At 28.3% G+C, this 23697-nt stretch overlaps 1 protein-coding gene across 6 annotated transcripts in view; it reads right to left on the reverse strand.

The window, feature by feature from the left end:
- Nucleotides 1-23697, reverse strand: part of Mp (Multiplexin) — a 754200-nt gene that overhangs the window by 250906 nt on the left and 479597 nt on the right. For all 6 annotated transcript variants that reach the window (XM_065503879.1, XM_065503878.1, XM_065503877.1 and 3 more), the window contains one exon: nt 10326-10490. In XM_065503879.1, coding sequence (XP_065359951.1) covers nt 10326-10490 — 165 coding nt within the window. The remainder of the gene's footprint in view (nt 1-10325; nt 10491-23697) is intronic.

Here is a 23697-nt window from a genome sequence, read left to right on the forward strand (position 1 = left end):
TTTTAACGATGCAGCTTACACTTGATAAGACAGAAGTTTCACTGATGCTATGTCACTCCACTCAATGGAGATTCTTGGACATTCAATTCCTATCTTGCACTCTATGATTCGTGTAGAGAGTGGCAGGAACCAACGAATACTAGACAAGTGCAGCAATTTTGCAAAAAAGAACGAATGTTATAGGAGCTGAGTTGATTTTCGTCACAGCTTTTACATTTACAAAAGAAATGTAAGAAGGTTTAACTCTTTGCGGTTGAGTGGTCACTTTACGAACCACCTTTTCAATAGTCTTTAAAACATAGTTTATTGCCAACTATAGCCATTTTGTTAAACTATTATATTTTTTATACCCTACACCACCATAGTGGGTGGTGTAGGGTATAAAAATTCATGTCACCAAATTTTGTTACGATCGGTCCATAATTAGTCATAGCTCCCATATAGACCCGCTTCCGAAAATCACTTTAACGTGCATAAATCTCTTAAAAATGTTGGTATACACACAAAATTCAACAGAAATAACTTTCATATAGACATAAATCACAAGACCTAATTTCATGGTGATCGGTCCATAACTGACCATATAAAACCCACTTATTGATACTTTAAAAGAAAAATGTTTTTGAAAAAAAACATTTACTTAGTGTAGGGTATTAATTGGTCGGGCTTGACCGACCATACTTTCTTACTTGTTTTATTTAAATTTGGTTGTATTTTGATTTGATACTGTTTTGTTGATAAAATTAATTTTACTTTATGATTTTAATTCGAAATATGACTCTTTCTAGAAACAAATTTTTCACATTTTTTCAGACAAATTGTATTATCTCAAAAAATAGATTTTTTTTGTAATAATTGGAACAATTTAAGCGAAAACCAATGTAGATATATTTGCAAATGGAATTTGCTTACTATGATGTATTCGGATTTTCAAATTGTCTTCAAATTTTGAGTTAATACCCTCTTGTTGATCAGGTGCGAGTGAGGACTAAAATTTGTAAATCGCACTTTGACATTTGTTCCATAAAAAACAGTGACTGTAAAAATTTCAACATTTTTACAATTTTGTTAACAATATTTAGTCACAGTAATAATTTATATGATTGTGGTAACCATAATATGGTTAATTTATGATTCACATGATTGTATCAATCATGGAAATCGGTCCATTATTTCACATAGCCCTCATATAAATGTCAAAATCGGAAAAAATATTTTTTCACCAAAAATTTACCTTTGGTGAAGGCACTGCCGAATATAACACTTTTCTTATTTTTCATTTTCGTTTATTTGTAAACAGGCTGATTTTTTTTAGAAGCGGCCAACAGCCAGCTTGATTTCAGGACCTGAGCTATAAGCAGCCACAAAAGAACCTAATTAACCTTAGGTTAAAATAATTGCTTCTTTTGTAGCAATAAATCTTTTGTGATTATAATAAGAATGCCCTAAGCTTATTTAAAAACTTAAACCCTGGAATTGGCGAATTCTTTCCGAAGGAAAGAAAAGTATTTGTCTCTGGAACTGGTTCATTAATCGTGAATCATAAGCGTCGGAATAAGTGACTGTGTCCCTCTCAAGCCGTCAGCAAATATAAGCTAATCTACTTTGACTGATTTTGCCCACATAAAAACTCAGTGAGAATCTGCCCAATAATACCGGCTTCTTACTAGTAAAGTTGAAGACATAAAGTCCCTAAAACACGAAGAAAAAGAAAGAAACTTATTTTGGCCAAAAACATTAATATTTGTCTCCTTTCTAATTACAGATTGGGAAATTGAACGGCGGCAGCTCTAAAGCCGATCACCCCTCAGGGGACCATGGTTTTAGCATACGATGTGATGCTGACCATTATAATATGTTGACGAGGACGGACATTAACAACAGTGGTAAGTGTTTACTAAAATACCTTCTCTCTATTAATATTCTACGTAAGCGTGGTAAAGTTTGTCAATGTAATCAGAGAACAGGTTATTTATATTACACATTGAGATACTAATGATGAAGGATAGGTTCTTGCTTGGGGGTATCACTTGAATACTCTTTCTAATCATCATAGGATAATTTTAACGTTACATCTTACATATAAGGCCACAGCTTTTAGAAATCGTAGGAGAGTTGACTGGGTTAAATTCAGCAGTTTCGTTGATGACATGCCACTCCACTCAATGGAAAGTTTGGACGACACACAGGATCTGGGTAATCCAATTTCATTTTTGGACTGTATGATTCGTGTAGAGAGCGGTAGGAACTTATGAATCCTAGACAGATGAAGCAATAGTGTAAAAAGGAACCAATATTATCGGAGTTGGGATGATTTTCGTCAGATGGTTTAAAACCGATAATGGAAGAGGATATATGGAGATTTATAAAGTACCAATGATAACTTTTCGCTATAAATATTCATGTACGCTAAGACTCCTAATGAAACCATCTCAGATCCATAATGATCAAAACCTGTCATTATGATACGACTCATTCGAATTTTAGGGGGTTACAGGGGTATTAATTGCCAAGACAATTCAGTCTGCCATCCTTTTTATTGAAAACTCTGGTTGTCCAATGAATAACGAACTAGATGAAGTTTGGCCTAAACTCTGGACACACAACAAGGATCAGTTAAATATGCAATTTTGTGGAATTTATAAGTATTGTAATGAAAGCGAATTGATGCAATTTGTATTACATTTTTTGAGCCAGTCTTAAATTTAGAATTATAATTGTATTTTTATTGAATTTCGATAACCTTCAATACCAAGCATCCTAGCAAAACTCTGAAAAGTTTAGTTGTTAAATCGAAAAGTTTATTTCCTTTTTGGGAGCCATCCTAACTCACATCACATAAATACAAAAAGACTTGAGTATAAAACATATAGTAATAGTATAACAACAAAGACTAGTTACTTGCAGTTAACCTTACGTAGCAAAATCAAACCATATATATTATTTTTTAAAGTGCCTGTAAACTAAAAATAATTTAATGATAAAAGTGACCAACTAAATTAAAACTATGTGGACGAGAAATTTATGAAAACTTTAAAATGGTATTTTTGTTATTACTTACTAGACCTAATATAGAAAAACTTTCACTTTAATAATAAACTGGCATATGTTGGTCTTACTTAGCATTCTCAAGCAAAACAAAAAAGAAAGATACAAAGTAATAATTTTTATAAAATATGTGGAAACCAAAATTTAGTCCTTGCATACTATTGTTTTGCTTGCAAAAGCATAATATACCAACAAAAAAAAAAGCAAAACCCTAAACATGTAGAGTTGAGGTATTACGTGTATGTGAAGTGAAAATTTTGTACAAAAAACTACTACCAAATTATCCCTAACGACAGCACAACAACAACAAAAAATGGTAATAATAAAAAACCCCTACAGCAAAACTTGTATAAAAAAAAAGAATTATGTAGTAAAAAACTTAAAGAACATTTCCCTAACAAAAAAAAGAAAAAATAAAATCTAAAAAAAGAAAAAAAGAAAAAATAAAATGTGTTGCAAGCCAACAAAATTCAAATCCCAAAAGGCAAAACCCTACAACAAAGCAACAACTTAAAATCATCAGTAACTACTAAAAGACCAAAAAAAAAATATCTAGATGAAGAATGTGAAACAGGGAAAAAAACAGATACAGATATATACTTTTATATACAATTTATAGAAAATACATATACAAGAAATAAAGTTCTTGCTATTGTTCCTTTAAGTTTGGCACTTTTTCTTACCACTCAACCATGATTGGTTTTATGCCCTCTTTTTTATTTTCTTTTTTTTTTGCTCAGCTAAAGCTTGAAGAGTTAGTCAGTCAGTCAAGCATCAAGTATGACAACAGCAACAACAAACACGTATATTTGTGTCTCATAAAAAAATAGACAGACACATGTGTTACTCCTCAAACCCTGTAAAATGGTAAATGTTATAAAATACCCAAGTTTTTATACGCTTATTAGACAATTACGCAATATCCTTTAGTTTTTTTTTTTTTTTGTTTTTTCGTTGTCTTTTACCTTTATGGACAGAAGTATACAAAAAAATGTTTGTTTGTTTGAGTAAGAGTTTATGTATTTAGTGTGCTGACAATTGAGCATGCAGGATCTCAAGTGTTGCATGTATGTGTGTCTGTATGATTTCTGGATTTTTTTGTTATATATTTTCTCAGAAAAATTTTACCATTTTTTTTTTTTGGTTTTTTCTTAGTGAAGTGTTTAATCTGTTATTAGGTTACACATGCCTTTAGCAGCTGCCTGATACAGAATATTTTGTTGATATACTTAATTATTTTTTCTTAAATTTTTTAAAAAAAACATGAAAACATGTGTCACAGTAAAGTTATATTAGACATATTAGTAAAATTTATATATGATTTTTTTTTATAATACCAAAGGTTTCTCTAGAAACATGTTTCTCATTCTTTCTCATAGAAAATCGTCAACAGAAGTATTCTAAAATGGCGACAGAATACACTACTTTCGACTTTAAAGATTTGGGTACACGCAGAAAATAAATATAATTGGCCATGGTTACTGTAACCATTTAAATAGTGTTACAAGATTTTTAACAATATTATAGTCACAGTAACTATTTACATGATTGTGGCAACCACAATATGGTTAATTTATGATTCACATGATTGTATCAACCATATACATGTTACAGTAAACAAGTATATGTTTGTGGCAACCATATTTATGATGAATAATTTTATCATAAAATGTTGTTCTCAGATCTCAGATCGCAGATCTAGTTTTAACATAGAATTAAAGCTTAACTTATTATCTAAAAGATATATCAAAACTAGCTGCCTTTTCGAGCCTATAGACAAATGGCATGCAAAAATGTTGAGCAACTCAGATATTAAAACAAAAAATTTAAAATTGAATGAGCTTTTTTAATTTGGCAGTTTTGCATTTCTTATTAAACAAGAATATAATTTAAACAGTTATGGAGGAAGACAAGGAATTAAGCTTTCATAAAATATATGCATAAAATGCACATTCCAAGAAATTATATAAGTTTTTTTTAAAAAGTTTGTTTTATTTTTTTTTTCGTAATTTTTCAAATTCAACAATATTAATTTGAATTTTTTCTGTGAAAACCTATTTTTTTTTGCACAGTGTATTAAAGATAATTTTATATAGAAATAAACGAGTAATCAATTGCAGAAATCGGCTTATACTTGCAAATGTTATTAAACTTTTTCGAAAAAAGTTTGGAAAAATTTACATTGAAACTTAAAACCTGTACAAATATTTTCTTTATAGTTTTTTGTTTTTTTTATTCATATGCGCTGGGGGAGAAAATACTAAAAGAGGTGTTAATGAAAAGTTGAATAACTTTTACAATTTTCATCCGATTTGGAAAATTAAAAGCGTGTTTTGTTAAGAACTAAATTATCTTCATACATTGATATACATTTGCATAAGCTATCATATCAAAATAAGCAAGAACTGAATGAGTTAACTAACATCACTTAAAACGGTTTTTTAGAATAACTTCTAAATTTGAGGGTGTTTCTGAAATTTTTTGACACAATTTCTAATGTACTCAGCGAGACCTATAAATCTAATGAGAAAATACATAAAAACACCTCTTGTCTTAACATCTAAATTTTATACAAAAATTAAAGTTTTGGTTTACTTCTTTAATTTAAAAACAAGTAACAGAGCTATATTCGGCTGTGCCGAATCTTATATACCCTTCACCAATTTATACTTTAAAATAATTTTTTTTTTAAATATTTTTAGGTAAACAAAATTTAATTTTTTTTAATTGTTTTTCAAAAGTTTTTTCCAAATTTTTTTTTGAATTTTTTTTTTTTTGGAAAAAAAATGTATGAAAAAAAAAAATTTTTTATGAAAAAAAAATTCTGGTTAAAAAATATTTTCCCCGATTTTGACCCATTGTAGGTCCAACTTACTATAGCCTTATCTACATCGTTGCAATGGACTTTGAAATATCTATCATTAGATATCCATACTGTCTATATTAATGACTTAGTAATCCAGATATAGATCAAAAATGATATTTAAATAGCAAACTTCTCGAAAGCATTTCTGACAGAATTATTGAAGATTTGGATCCCGAAGATTTCTGGGGTCTTCAGAAAATTGATTTCAACAGACAGACGGACAGACTGACATGGCTTAATCGACTCCGCTATCTATAAGGATCCAGAATATATATACTTTATAGGGTCGGAAATGAAAAATGTAGAAATTACAAACGAAATGGTCGGTAGAAGGTATGGTCGGTCAAGCCCAATGGGCAAAAACTTTTTTCTTTTAAAATTTCAATAATTTATTTTGACGAAGTATTGACCGATCGCCATGAAATTAGGTCATGTAATTTATGTCTATATGAAAGTTTTTCTGTTGAATTTTATATGTGTACCCACATTTTAAAAAAATTTATGCTCATTAAAGTGATTTTCGGAAGCGGACCTTATATGTAAGCTTTGACTAATTTGACTAAATTTGTGTAGATACCTAAATAAGTTAAACAGTTATGCCCGGTAAAGTTCAATTTCGGGGCTAGGTGAAATAATATAATAAATTCAGCCAGTTTCAACAGGCTTCGTTCTTGGGCCGCAGCCAGCCAGACGGACGGACATCGCATATCGACTCAGAAAGTGATTCTGATTCGTTATTGGTTTCATTTGTATAAATTATCTCTTAAAATTTTAGCTTGATAATATTTTATTCGAGTATTCGATTATTAGACAATTATTAAACAAAACAAAGTATGAGAACAATATTCGGCTGTGCCGAATCCTATTTACCAAATTATACTTTTAAATCAAAATTTAAAATATTAAAAAATAATTTAAATTTAAAGAAAAAAATATATTTTATAAAATTTAAAAACAAGTTTTTTAATATTTAATTCATATTGTTATGGAAAAAATTTATTTCCAAAATTTTCATTTCAAAAATTAAAAAAAAAAATAAATTTTTTAATTAAAAAAAGTTTATTTGTTGATCGATTTTCCCGATTTTAAATAGCAAACGAACCAGGCCAATAGCGAATATATTATTATATAAATCATATATGTAAGTTATTTGTATATACTTTGTGGGGTCGCAAATGAAAAAAGTACACGCAGAGAAAAAATATAGTTTTGCATGTTTACTATAACCATTTCAATATTGTTAGAAGTTTTTTAACAATATTATAGTTACAGTAACTATTTGCATGATTGTGGTAACAATAATATGGTTAATTTACGATTTACATGATTGTAGTAACCATATATATGGTTACAGTAAACAAGTATATGTTTGTGACAATCATTTATATGATGAAGGACTTACCATATTATGTTGCTCTCCGCTTATGGATATCATAATCTGAGAACAACATATTATGATAAAATTATTCATCATAAATATGATTGTCACAAACATATACTTGTTTACAAACGGAGTGACAAACTTATATATACCCTAGCCACTTATGTTGAATGGTATACAAATGTATTCATTCGATTCAAAATCATCTTTAAAAAGTGTGTATCGGATCTATTTCAAGAAATATAATTTGCTTTAAAATTATAATTTGCATAAAAAGTGGACTTAGCTCATTTGCTCACTAGGGCTACGATAATACAAACTCCTTTTATAGGGAATTATTATAGTTTATTAAAGCTACATTCAACTGTATGTTATTTTTCTTTAGCATCAGTATTTATTTCTTATTTTTCCTATAGATTTAAGAATTTAGTAAATAAAAAGTCTCTTTATTAGCAAACACATATTAAGCACACAAACTAATGAACAAATTTTCCATTATTACAACTTACTTTGCAGATTTTCTCACATACATATATCTACAGACACAATGTTTATTCTTCCTCATTAAGCAGTCATTTTTCAAAATAATAATCTAAAACTTAAATATCATAATGACACATTACTTAGCTGTAAAAATTACTCTTACAAATGTAAGAGAATTCATACAACACAAAGCAAAAAAAAAACTCTAATTTATACATACGATTTTATTAACATACATAGAGAAAGAAACTTTTACAAATCATGCTACTTAACTTCACATGAACATAAAACAAGAAGGAGTAATCAAATGAACAATATAAAAGGAAAAACAACAAACTGAAATGAAAGGAAAAAAATTAAATAAAATGAAATGAAACCAAACTAAACACACACATAATGAAGGGATTTAAGATTTCATCAAGTCATAGAAATTGGCTAATCATGACTTTTCAGAAAACTACATACGAGAAAGAAATAAATACATTTTAATACAAATACTCCTTATATGAACATGTAGTAGAAGTATGCGAATGTTTACACATTTATTCATACATATTAGGGAGGCGCTTATTTTGCACTTTTCCGATTTCCGGTAATCCAAGGTCTAAAAATGTTTTTTTGTCATTTAAAAATCTATTTTTTTTTAAACGAAATATTCAAAAATTAAATATTTTTTTTAGATTCTAATAAACGCTCAACGAGGATTAAAAACGAAGAGAATTTTTAAAAAATTATTTTAATAAATTTTTAGCCAAAATACTAAATTAAACGCTAACCCATAATTAATAAAACCGATTTTTTTTTTAATTTTGTGAAATTTCGTTTAAAAAAATTTGGGATTTGATATTTTAGTGAAGTTTATTTTCTTTGGAATCATGTTATCAAGGTTATCAAAAATTGGAGCATTGAAAATTGTAAAAGAGCCACCCTAATACATATGTACGTATGCCTAAATTTTATATCAAGGCTATAACTATACTCATGGGTAGCAAATGAACAAAAAAACAAAAAAGGAAATTTCGAAAACTTATTTTGTTCCCCTTTTGCATCTACTTAACATATTGTAAGAGTTTTGTATTGTATTTGCTCATGTGTGTGTAGATGTGTTAGTGTAGCAAAAAAATAAATGGAAATTTCGTTTCTTGAACCCAAAATCTATTATTGCAAATCAATTAAGTAATCAATAGAGCAGAAATTATTTTCACACACACACCCTTACGCATTACAACCATATACACACACGCGCAAGCATATAAATACATACATATATGAGCAATACAATACTACACAATCATCATCATGGAGTACTTGTGCAAGTATGAGTTTGTTTATATACATTTCTAAGGCTGAAGGATGGGTGCTTAAGAGTTCGTAAGGCTACATATAACGATGTGCAGTGTATAACAAAATAGTTCAAAGTTTTTCATATATAACGCAAAAAATTAATTTTGAGTTGAGTCACTTTTGAACTGGGTGTGCGATATATACTTTGTGAAGTCGCAAATGAAAAATGTAGAAATTATAAACGGAATGACAAACTTATATATACACTGCTACTCATTGCGAAGGGTATAAAAAGGACAATTAGTTGACTCTCCAATACAGTACATCTGGTGGGTAAAATAACTACATTTTAAAGTGTAGTATAAAAAATGTTTAAAGTGACTACATATTAGATTACTTCGAGATACTAAAATGCCAATTGGTTTCACGTTAAATTTCCTTTCTTTGCATTATAAACAAAACTGTCAAATGGCCCATACTTGTATAAAATGGAGTTAGCTATGTTATATACTGGGCCGGGTCGAATTTTATGGACGTATAGCAAAAACGCAATCTACGGAATATTGTAAGAAAGTTTCCTCAAGAAACCATAGGTCTAAAATGAAATCCTATCTTGCGCATTTCGACTTTTATCCAATGATATTTCAGTATATATTTTTTTTAATAGTTTTTTTATTGGATAAAAGTCGAAATGCGCAAGATAGGATTTCATTTTTGACCTATGGTGTCTTGGGGAAAATTTCTTAGAATTTTCCGTAGAATGCATTTCTGCTATACGATTTTTTATGAAAAAAATCGGCCCAGCCTGTTATATACATTGGAGAAAATGATTGACAAAAAGGGATACTTTAAAATTGTAAAACCACCATATGATTGTAAAAACATATAAGTGGGTGTACTATTGGTTGTATGAGTAATATTTTTTCAAAAATAATATAAATTGAATTGCTAATCTTCCTGCAGGTGGAACTAGTCTGTTAATTTTTATAACGATTAGAATAAATTTGTGGTAAAATTGTTCTTAAAACTTAAAAATGTTTTATTAAACTCTTCACTTTTACACCACACTGTTCATTGTTCTGTGTGGGTGTTTAATTTCTGTTATACGTAGATACGCACACATACTGTGTATTTACTGTGTGCGGTTGTATAAATCTTTAATTTATATTCATTCTTAAATACACAAAATATGTTATTCACAGAAAATTTATGTATTTGTATTTACAAATCTAAGTATGTATGTTTAATATTAATGGTACTTACCCTATCACCTTTTTCACCCGTCATGCCGGGATCACCACGTTCACCCTTTTGTCCTGGTTGACCTCTTTCGCCACTACGGCCCATTTCACCTTTAATACCTGGCTCTCCTTTAGGTCCTGGTGAACTGCTACGCAATGCTCCCATTGAATTGCCCATTAAAGATTCCTATTTATTTGCACATCACCATCATTATTTAACATTTGTTCAGGTTGTTGTTGTTACAGTTGTTATTGTTCAGCATTTACATGTGTGTGAGGGTAGATTTTTGGGGGGAAAGAGATAGAGAGTAAAAACAGAATTTGTAAGCAATTTGTTTCAAAATATATATTTCATTTCCTATTTAAGGATTAATAGAGTAGTAATCTTAAGCAAAATGTTAACAACAATATTTTGTTATAACATTTCTTTTTTTTTTTCATTTTCTGTTTATTGTTAGTTCATTTTATTTGATTCCTGGTTCTTTTTATCTTGAATGTTAGTAGAATACTTTTGATTTTCGTTTTTTTCCCTTTTCTTATTTATTTATTTTTTGCTCAATTTTATTGTAGCAATTTTAGAAAGGTGGACGTTTTTCGTAGAATGTATCATTTGGTATTAAATGCTACAGTTACGTTACTAAGTGATAAGTAAGTACCTTTTTTTGGATTTTGATTAATGTTCAATTTGTTTTCTAAAGTCTGCACAAAACGATATATAAAATTCTATGTTCAAATAAAAAATAAAGAGTACAATGAAGTTTAATCTTATTTCTGTTTTATTGCTACCATTTCGTTTAGGTTATTAAAGGAGTAAATTGCCATGGTAAAACTAAATAAGTAGATGCTTGAAGTTGTAATTTAATCTTTCTAAATAATTGTATAAAATTATGAAGAATATTTATTAAATGTTTAAATTGAAACTATGAGTAGAGTTTAGTAACTAAAATTTATTATTTATTACAATTTAATAAAAGAGATTTTGAAGAAAACATTTATGTATTGTTACTATAACAATTTTTCTTTGGTACAAACCCTCTTAAGATAGATATTCGTTTTAACTTAAGATATTACATCCAAAGTATGATTAGTGCAATTGTGTTTATAAGCCAATCTACAATTTCCCTTAAAAGCATTTCACATCCGCCACACGACTTCTCCATAAATTGTCATTATTGTCCACACAACAAAAGTTTAATTCATTTATTTGTCTATAGACTCTATGTGAATTGTGACCTTTATATAGTTGTCAATATTTCAAATCATTTAGTATGGCCTTCATTGTAAATTGTGTGTCACTTTGAATGTCAAAGTATATGGAAATATATATACAGTCAGCGTCTAAAGAAAGTGTACAACTTGTTTTTACATTTAAAACATTTTATTTACATATTAAAAAACAATTTTTTCTCCAGTTCTAGTATATTTAACAAAACATTTAATTGTTCTCTTGCAATATATAAACAAAAAACTAATCTATTTCAACTGCAACAAAAACAGTAACAACAAAACCAAAAATACTCCATTTTTAACGCGTCAGAAAAAAGTGTACACATTTAGAATTGCAATAAGATTTTTCTAGCTACATACAAAAATATATTGTTATTCTTTATTTTTGCCTAGATTATAATATTTTGTGGATCTTGCTGTTAGTCTCATGAGATTTTAAGATAGTAGCTTTTCTTGTTTGATCGCGAGAACTTAAAAACCAAAATGGGAAAACAAACTGCAATTGAAACAAGAAAGTAAGTCATAAAATTTAAAAATGAAGGCAAATCGTCACGTGAAATCTCCTCTATAATAGGAAGAAGCCATAATACTGTAAAAAAAATTATAGACAAACAAAAAAATTTAGAATTTTAGAAGATCAGCAACGTGCCGGAACACCAAAACGCCTTAACAACCTTGAAATACGATCGATTGTGAGAGCAGTGAAGAAAGTATTCACAGTAAGTGCAGTAAAAATATGCGAAGAATTAACAGATTCGTCTGGAGTGAGAGTTAGTAACAGTACGGTTCGCCGAGCGCTACACCCAAATGCTCTATATGGTGGAGTTCCGAGAGAATATCCCCACATTTCCAAACGAAATAAAGAGCGACTTCGAGAATTCGCAAACAGGTATAAAAACCAAGAAAATTGTTTTGGAATAATGTGCTGTTTACGGACGAAAGCAAGTTTGAGATTTTCCGAAGTAAAAAAAGGAGTAAAATTTGGAGAAGCAAAAATCAAGAGTTCGACCAAAAAATGTACTATCCACCGTAAAGCATGGTGGTGGTTAGGTGATGGTGTGGGGGTGTATGGCGGCAAGTGGAATGGGAAAACTTATATTTATTGATAGTTTGATGAGAAAAACCGATTACCTAAACATTCTTATAGAAAATATGGAACCCATCATTAGAAAATTAAATCTAGACCGAATCTGGATCTTCCAACAGGACAACGATCCGAAGCATACTTCTTAACTTGTTAAAGAATGGTTGTTGTATCAAACACCGAAACAACTGGAACACCTCCCACAGTCACCGAACATTAATCCCATTGAACATCTGTGGGAGCATTTTGACAGACAGATCAGAAAATGAAATATTACCAGCAATGACTCTCTACACGAAATCCTGCAGGAAGAGTGGTTCAAAATCCCAACATAGGTGACATCAAAATTAGTAGAAACAATGCCAAGGAGGCTTGATACTGTTTTAAAACCCAAAAGATGTCAAATAAAATACTAAACACGTTTTTTCTTCTAATTTCCCTAAACTGTAAACTTTCTTTTGACGCGTTAAAAATGGAGTATTTTTGGTTTTGTTGTTACTGTTTTTGTTGCAGTTGAACTAGTTTAGTTTTTTGTTTATATATTGCAAGAGAACAATTAAATGTTTTGTTAAATATACTAGAACTGGAGAAAAAATAGTTTTTTAATATGTAAATAAAATGTTTTAAATGTAAAAACAAGTTGTACACTTTCTTTCGACGCTGACTGTATGTATATTAGCGTGGTCCCGTTTGAATGAAACCGAATTTTGTTACAAATTTGCATTAACGATTTGAATTTAACGATTTGTAACAATTGCTTGCAACATTGATCATGTTTATAAACATTTCTATCAGTAGAAACTTCTACTTATCAACAATTGAAGCTGCTAAAAGCTCTAGAAATAGAATATTCTAGTTTTGTCCACTAAGATAATTCATGAAACAGCTGGAATATGGCACTGTATATAAGTAGTGAAAGAGGTTGCAGTCAGTTCATCATAGGTGCAATTGAAGTTATAAGCTTAAAATTTCGCACTATATTTGGCATAGGAATTTGCCGAAATGGATTTTTAATTTTATTCTATTTCAAATTCTCTAGATTCCAAGATTTATTCAAGAAGAGACATTTTGTTAAATGAAAATAGTGATGAATTTATGAAATTCGGTATTTTTAGAGCCCTTTGTAACAAATGTTTGGCTGCTTTTGCCGCAACTGCTTATTACTTGCCATTCCATGAACTTTTTGGTAAAATGTTCTGCTTTTGGATCCTAAACTTTTTGTTAATGGCTTCTGATGGAACAAAATTGGCGTGTACTAGTACTTTTGTGTATAAAAGTACTTTTCTAATTTTGCCGTGGTATTTTAAAATGTTAATTTTCAATTTTAGTTGGAAACATTGACAAATGTCGAGTTTCCCTAATATACATACATTTGAGTTTTCCTAATATACATACATTTGAGTTTTTAAACTAATGTTAGCCATATTATTACTTGCCTTTGTTAATGCATTTTTTTTAGCGAGAATGTAAAGATGTGTGAGTATTAAATTGGTTTTGACTTAGTGAGACTTTTTTCAAAACGTTAAGGTTTTATTATTAATATATTTAACCCCTGTACCAACATTTGAACAAACTAGTTTAACTGTGAGTATGAGTTGCCAGTATTCGTGCATTATGTCCTTGTTATGACTTGTTTGTTTTCTAAACAATTTTTGCTTTTATTGTCAAATTAATGATACTTTGTTTTTTTTTCATATTTATTTAACTTTGTTTAGTTAGCAAAAACATTCTTTAACTACATCTATTCAAACATTAATAGGAAATATTGTCTGGTTTTGTCAGTTGGTGACAGAGTGTGAGTTTTGGACAGATTGTTTTTTTAATATTGACATATTATTGTTTTTTTTTCTTTACTTCGTTACATTGTTACAATGTTTTTCAATATATAAAAGATAAAAGGTGTTTCGTTAGCTAGATGAATTCTTATGCATTTTGTCATGCTTAAATTATGATTGATTAAATATTTTGTGTCTAGTAAATAATTTTAATCATTATACATATGAACACTGCAATCAAATCTAGTATGGTTGTAGACATTAAGTTTTTGTTTGTGGCAATGCAGTGCCTAGATGCGTCAAAAAAGTAACAGAATAGCGATTTTTTTTATATTTAAATTGTAGGATTAAAAATTTTTTAAAAAAAATATTTGAATTTTAAAAAAAAAAATTTGAATTTAAAAAAAAAAATTTAATTTTTAAAAAAAAATTTAATAAATATATTTACGATTTTTTAAAAAATTTTCAAGTTTTGGAAATTTATTGATTTTTTTTTTTGGAAAAATTAAATTGGCGAATTTTAAATTGTAGGATTAAAAGTTTTTACTTTTTTTGTAAAATTGGTGAGTTTTTTTTTTAAAAAAAATTTAAATTTAAAAAAAAAAAAATTTAAATTTAAAAAAAAAAAAAATTAAATTTTAAAAAAAAAAATTAATAAATATATTTACGATTTTTTAAATAAAATTCAAGTTTTCAAATTTATTGATTTTTTTTTTTTGAAAAAATTAAATTTTGAAAAATTAAATTGGCGAATTTATTTATTTTTAAAAAAATCTATGAATTTTGATTATTTTTTTTTTATATTGTCCAAAATTTATATTTTTTTTATTACTAAATGCGGATGTTTTTAGAATATACCTTTCTTTTAAATGAAAAATATCAAATGCAAGAGTATACTTGTTTAAAATTATCACATATTAATCATACGCATTCATGGTCAATATAGGAAAAAAAATGCATTTATTGAATTTGGTGTATGACTTAAAAACGCTGAATTTTTTAAATTTTTAGCTGTTAATTTGTAACATTTGTACAATATAAATTTATTCAATATATTGGTCATTGTTAGCTTTCTGGCAACAGATGGATTCCTAGCCAAAAGAACTACCCATCTTTTAAGGCCAAGAACGAATCAACCCAACTTCGTACATTCTGTTCTGAAGTGATGCGTATCGGACGGGATACTATCTGGGCTATAAAGCGGGTGAGGCAGCTTGGACCTACAAAAAGTTGGCCAAACAATCGAAGGTCTGTCGTCAAACTGATTCCAATGTTATTAAACAGTAGAGGGTTCATGTAGAAGCAATGGTCCACATGAAGTTTCGAAAGCCAATAAATAGAAATCATTTTAAAAAGATCTCTCAAAACATCCGGTAGGAAAGCGGTTTGGTTAGCTCAGTACTCGGACTATTTGGTACGAAAAGTTAAAGCCAATGCAGGTTTAAAAACATACAAGGCTCAAAAATTTCCAGGAACAGGAACTCTGCTAAAAATTTAGAGACCAAATACAAAGCACGGAAATTGAAGTAAAATTTTATACAAAAAATATATGTATCTGCTGCATAATGGATGACGAAATGTACGCATGGACAATTTTTCGCAGCTTCCGGGTCAATATTTTTATGTTGCTGGAATGTTGTTTAGGATCCAAAAGCAGAAAATTTTCCAAAAAAGTTCTTGCTAAAAAATGCCAAACATTTGTTACAAAAACATTATTAAACATTTTGCTGTTTGTCATTGTTATCAGTACATTACTTAGATCATTACAGTAAATAATGTTTATTTATAATTTTTATACATATAGCCATTAAAATATTTAATAAAGAAACAAAATGTTAGCAATGACCTAAATAAACTGGATAATGACTTACTCAACAGACAAAATAAAATATATTTGAGCAAATTAATTATTTATGCGAAGGATATAGAAATATAATATAGGGAAGAAGCGAATAATTTCTATGAACAAATTTAATTTTGAATTTTTACTCTTCTGAATTCGATAATATATGAAACTTAAAGTTCTTCAGAATTTCGGAATTCATTTTAGTTTGGATCTATATAAGTTCATAGTAATTTTTTTGAATGGATGGATCGCAAACTATTACGTTTCATTAACTAGACAAGCCAAAGAGTTATGTTGTTCTTGAAAAGGGTATTTTCTATCTATATTTAGTCACTCTAAAAGGAAAATCTTGTGTTTAAACACAAATGCCTTTTGTTAACAATTTTGTTACATTTTGAACTAAATTAACTTTTAAAGCGTTAAAGATAATTTCCAAAAGTTATTTTCAATTTCAATAAAGGCCAAATGAGGATTTAAAGTGTTAATTAAAAGGGTCTTTCATTCTTCTTCTTTATTTGCATTAAATCATTTTTTTATTGTATTTTATAATAATTTTAAATATTTTTCATAATTTCTGAAAAAGAATCTCTATTTCTGGCTTTGCTCAAAAGATTTCCCACATATCGTATACCAGTCCACATTTGTATGTTATCAAGCCATGTGGTTTCTTTTCTTCCTCTGTAGATCTTCCTTCAATATTTCCTCGAATTATGGATTGAAGAAGTTTATATTTCGGGTTTCTCATGATATGACCCAAGTATGATGTTTTTCTTCTCTATACACAGAAAAAACTATTTCTTAAACCGTTTCAATTCAAATATATATCACATATTAAACTGGTTTCAATTATTTCATAATTGAATCAAGTATTCATGTGCTCATATATTCATTTTCTGATATTAAACACAAAATTGATTGAGTAGATAATTTTCGTAATTGAAAACACATTTTTGTTATTTTTTGTGTTTTCAATTACGAAAATAATCTACTCAAAACTTTTTTATTTAAAGTTCAACCAATAACGAAAATTATATATTCAATTGTCAAAATTATCAAATTCAAAACTTAAATTCAATAAAAAGTATCAGAAAATTTAGTTTTTGAGCACATGAATACTTGATTCAATTATGAAATAATTGAAACCAGTTCAATATGTGATAAATGTTTGAATTGAAATATAATTTTTTCTGTGTAAATACTGAAATTTACATCAAGGAATGTTAATTTTTGCCTGATTTGGCATCCTGTCACTATGGCAAGCAAGGTCTTGAGTGGTCTAAGAACAATAATGTGGTATTTGTACCAAGATAGGCAAATCCTCCAAACTGCCTCGAGCTAAGTCCAGTCCCAATATCTCTGGGCTCTTGTTAAAAAAGAATTGAAGAGCACAAAAAAGTTGTCCAAAAAAGTGGTCGATTTTAAACGGAGATGGACTACTTGTTCCAACAATGTGACAGAAGTCTCAATAAAAACCTTAATGGAAAGGTTTCTGGAAAATTCATCACTATTGAACAGAACGATAAAAATAATTGGGGGATTCAAACGGTCTCCTGTTAGGTCGTATTGTCATAATGTCATAACATATTTTTTTAGTTTAAATAAATTTTTGTTGGGTTTTAAACAAAAAAGTTATAAACTAATAAGACTTGTAGAACTATGTTTATTGGTTTGTCATAAAATAACACTTTTATTGTTTGCAGCACAACAAGAATTTGTTTCAACTAAAAATAATATTTTACGACATTATGACAATACGAATTGTAAATTGTAATAATAATTTCAATCAAATAAAAAAAATCAAAACTGTAAGTTTGATAAGATTTGTTCGATTTCAGTCCTTAATATACAAATTAATACTTAAAAGGATCATGAGGAAGTCGTATAAGATCTGCAGATATATGAATTGATGAATCCCAAAAAAATTTTACTTTTTCATACCTAAATTTTGATAAATGAAACAATGACAAATAAAAAACTAACGACCTTCACTGTACTCTTTTCAAAATTAAAGGTTGTTTTAATTAAATACATATTTTAAGTTGAGTAGGAGTTTAATTTGTCTTCTCATTTCTTATTTAAAAATAAAACTTTTCCTTATTTTCCTGCTTCATGGCTTTTGTTATTATTGTGCACACTTCATGTTATTTTATTATTAATATTCAATATAAATAAATCAATAATTTGTTTATGAAGCAAATACGTCAACTGACATATTTTTGAGTTGGCGTTAAATACATAACGGCATTAAACAAACACCACAAATTTCTTGATTGGCTGGTTATATTCACTGATTGATTGATTGACGGATTGTTGGATGGATGGTTAGATTGATGTACAAATGTGTCTGTGTTAGGGCAAAATTACAAGTATTTGGAAAAAAATACATGGATGTATTGTTTAAATGTCTAAACTGTCTAAAATGTTTCAATTTATTTGTGTAAACTGAAAGAGGCCTAGAATAATGATTGTTACTAAAAAAAATGTACTTTATTTGGGGTGGTCACAGACTGTTAGAATTGGTAAGGAAATCAGTAATTTTAAAATATTGATATGAGTGTTATATATCTTTGGAAAGCTACCAAATACTTATGGTTAATTTGCAACAAATATTAGAACAAAATTTGAATGAGAAAAAATTCATTTACCAAAAACCTAAGTGCTGTATTTTCTATACAACTTTCTTTATAACTCTTTATTGTTTAAATAAATGAAAGAAAATTGAAATACTATAAAATTAGTCTTTATTATGCAATATTTTTATTACTATTTGTTCTGTTTTTTTATACTTTTTGCTGTTTCGTTTGATGTTCATGATGTAAACACAAATGTCATTCATCCATTCATTCAAATGTACCTACGTTCGTTCAACCATTCATGTCTACTGTTGTTATTTTTTATTATTTACAGTCTTTTTACCATTGTGGTTTATCAAAAAATACTCGTAGTAATAATAAAAAAATAATAATAATTAAAATATAAAACATGTCTGACAGAACAAATAACAAATAAATAAATAAAATAAATATTTCTTATTCATATGTACAATGTACTATACATTTATCTTTATATTTAAATATATGCAGATTTTTTAATGTAGTCACTGTCTTCGTTTTATTGTATTTTACCATAGAATTATTTAGAATTATTGTTCAAAAAATAAATCATTTTATTTTTTTAATATCAGTCATTCACATATTCCTAACCCTAACCGAAATGTTAGCAGGGGTGCATTGAAATCATTTCAAATCACAGCAAATAATCACAGTTTGAATGTGCTTTATCATTTTAATTTGGTTTATTCTAAGAATTTTGTAAATATATATAAAAAGAAAAAAAAACTAAAGAATTCAAGACCTAAAGAAACTAACAATTGTTTTAATTTTCTTTTAAAATACTGGTCATTGTTAAGTTTAGTTTTTATTTTTTCTTTTGCAAGGCCAAATTTATGACCTTTAGTGTTTATATTTGTTCTTACCATTAACCTTTTATTTTCATTTATTAGTGTTAAGGAAAAAAAATACTTAAGTTTATACCTTGAAGGTCCTTGTAGGATTCCAATTGATCTGTTTTGTTTAGTGTTTTTTTAAAAGTTTTAATATTCAGAGATTTGGTTTTCATAATTTTTATAAAGTTTAAAGGAAAATAATATAGTATTGGATTAATATCTTAGTGTTATTAGGTTAAACATTAAAATAAGAGTAAGTAAAATTATAAAAATGCATTAGTTTCTTTAAAGTATTTATTATTTTACCCCTAATTTAGTAAATATTTAAGATTTTAGAAAAATTATTTATCTTGAAAATATTGCATACTTTTAATCTAGTGTCCTATATTGTGAATAATCTTTAGTATCCTTTACTCATAGGAAGAAAACAAAAATGTTCGACAAGTCATCGGTACTTACCCGTTCCTAATGTTTTAAAACTTGGTATATTTAAGGTCATACAACATTTGAAGTGGTTAAAAAATATTAAATTCTCTTTTTTTTTTGGCTTATCGTGGTTCAAAATTTATGTTTTACATAAGAATGATATAAATTGAAAATAACTTTTTAACCACTTATCCAAATTTCACAATATTAGTCTCAGACTAATGCTTATGTTCAGAGACCGAAAATAACGGGTTCACTTTCATTTCAATGGAAAATTCTCATTCGCAGCCATTTAAAAATAATTTTTTGTGATGCATCACTGAGAGAGTGATTTATTCGAGAACATTTTAGGTTTGGGGTTGAGAGAAATAGAAAAGAAACAAATGCAAATAATCTGGATGAGTGATTTATAATTTTTTTTTTCGTAAAATTCAGCTTGTGACTTTTATTTGCGAACATGAAAAATAAACCGCAAAAATGCATTTCATGGAAATCAGCGCTTAAATATATAAAACTTATCAAAAGATTAATAATAATTTAAAAAAATCTCATTTCTGTTACTCAGACTTCATTACTTCATGCTTATCATATTAATTCCAAAATTTGTTAAAAATTACCAATAATATATTATTGTATGTAAATAAAAGAGAATGTAACAGTTATTAATAACAAGAACAAATGAATTGTTTATCTCTCACCAAACCATTAAAAACCAACAAAAACGAATAAAGGTCATACCAAACCATTTAAATAAAAATCATTTTATAGCTGTTATTTTCAGTGATTTACTTTTATCACAAAAATATAAATCACAATTTGGGTTTTTTGGTATATGGACGAGTTATTTTCGATCTCTGCTTATGTTGCAATACATTTCCTTAAAAATCATTTTCTTTTCAACACAGGATATTGAACTCTAAACTTGTCCTTGAACAAAAGATATATCAAAACAAGGAACTCTTTCATTTTCTAAAGATAAAACTCGGTAATATTATAATTCCTTAACTAATACAGATAACAAAAACATTTAAATTGCACCCTTATCTACTTAAAAAAATAACAGAAAAGAGTTTGGTACTTTTTTGAAATTCTCATTATTTAGCTGACAAAATGGGTAAAAACCAGGAGTTTTTGGTCCTTTTTTGGCATAATATGTATATTTTAAAGCATGAATAACTTAAATAAATTTTAAATCGTTTTATTTTGTTATAAAAAAATACCAAATATAATTTGGTACTTTTTAGAAATACAAACCCTTTAGGGGTAAATGGGAAAATAAATTTTATTAAAATGATTAAGCCAATTTTATTAAAAGTGTAAACATTCCTATTCCTATAGTCGTGAATTAAATTAACTAACATGGTTTTATTTGGAACTCAAGTATTAAGGAAATAAATCTGGCATTTTAAAACTGCTCGTCCGAACTTGATAAAATTTTACGTGGGTGTAGACAAGGAGCAGTCGAGTTTAAGTTATTAAAATGGATCCTACAAATGTTCAAGGAGCAGCGCCATGGGCACTCAAAGAAGGGCACCTTCGAAAAGTGCAATATATTTGAAGGACGGTGTTTTAAAGTAGAATATTTTTGAATCTAATTGAGATATTGATCTTGAATGCAAGACCAAAATTTAACTTATCTAGACAAAGCAAAAAACAAGTATGAAAGTATGATCGGTCAAGTCCGACCATATAATACCCTACACTAAGTAAAAGAGAAAAAACATTTTTCTTTTAAAATTTCAATAATTTATATTTTAGAGTGATTTTCGGAAGTGGGCCTTATATGGGGGCTATGACCAATTATGGACCGATCACCATGAAATTAGGTCGTGTGATTTATGTCTATATGAAAGTTTACTATATTGAATTTTGTGAGTATACCAACATTTTTAAGCGATTTATGCACGTTAAAGTGATTTTCGGAAGCGGGTCTATATGGGAGCTATGACTAATTATGGAGCGATCGTAACAAAATTTGGTGAAATGAATTGTGTACATATAAAACTTATTTGGAGCGGAATTTGTGGAGGTACATTTATAAATTAAACATTTATGACCGATAAAGTCCAACTTCGGAAGGACATTTGTATGGGGGCTAGGTGAAATAATGGACCGATTTCAGCCAGTTTCAATAGGCTTGGTCCTTGGGCCGAAAAAATAATATGTACCAAATTTTATCGAAATATCTTCAAACTTGCGACCTGTACTCTGCGCACAAGATTTACATGGACAGCCAGCCAGCCGACCAGACGCACGGACATCGTTTAATCAACTCAGAAAGTGATTCTAAGTCGATCGGTATAGTTTAAGGTGGGTGTTAGACCAATATTTTTGGGCGTTACAAACATGTGCACAAACGCATTATACCCTCCCCACTATGGTGGTGTAGGGTATAATGAAAGGTGGGATTGTCTTGTTTCGATTATAAGAAAAAATAGTTTTCACATTTTTTGTCGTATAATAAACGAAATATCAAACAAATTCTTATCTATGTATGGGTTTCGTGGGCGATTTAATTGAAACTCGGCATGCGTTCCTTTTTTGTATTAATAAATGTATGTACCAAATTTCTAGACTCTTGCTTGGATATAAACAATTTTGTGCGAAAAAATCAATTTGGATTGTATGGGCAGTGGGCGTTGGGCGTGGTCGATTTTGATAAAATTTAATTTTTTTCTTAATTTAGTCCATATAATTCTCGGTGCCAAATTTCAATGCTCTACGACCACTGCTTATAATTTTTGCACAAAAATGTATTGCATTTAAATTTCATGGGCGGTATGCGGTGGGCATGGCCGATTTTAATAAAACTTAGCATACGTTCTTGTTTTGTTTCAGAAAATATATGTACCAAATTTCTAGACTTTTACTTGGATAGAAAAAATTTTATGCGAAAAAATCTATTTGGATTGTATGGGCAGTGGGCGTTGGGCCTGGTCGATTCTGATAAAATTTAATTTTTTTCTTAGTTTGGTCCATATAATTATCGGTACCAAATTTCAGCGCTCTACGACCACTCTTTATAATTTTTGCAAAAAAATGTATGAAGCCATCACTCTGTGCGCCGTGTAGTGGTACTCTTTTAATATATTAAATTATTTAACTTAACTTCTGAGTAAAGAATGTATCAATGACAGAGGACTTAATAATATTATGGTAACAAAAATGGACTATTTGCACCTTTTTTTTTTTTTTTTTTTTTATTATCGTTTATTTTAATAAAATTTTTTATTATTTTTACATTGGGAATAAACAAACCAGAATTTTTTAAGTAACATTAATATACACTGTCCCTTAAACGAGTTCTCTAGTATATTACATATATGTATAAAATATACAATAAATACATTTTTTAAATCTAATTATAATTTTTTGTACAAAATATATACAAGGTATTTTTTGTATTAATAACAATTTATTACATCGTAAAGAAAAATTTTTAGAAAAACTTTACATTAGTATAATAACAAGAAAAGAGTCAAGAGGATATAAAAAGAAAAAGAATTTCCGGTACTTAACTAAGCCACCAGTATTTATTAATTTTCAAATTTGGAAGGATATTTCTATCCCCACCAAAAAAACTACAATCGA

The sequence above is a fragment of the Calliphora vicina genome, chromosome 3, assembly GCF_958450345.1.
Source record: "Calliphora vicina chromosome 3, idCalVici1.1, whole genome shotgun sequence".
Lineage (NCBI taxonomy): Eukaryota > Metazoa > Arthropoda > Insecta > Diptera > Calliphoridae > Calliphora > Calliphora vicina.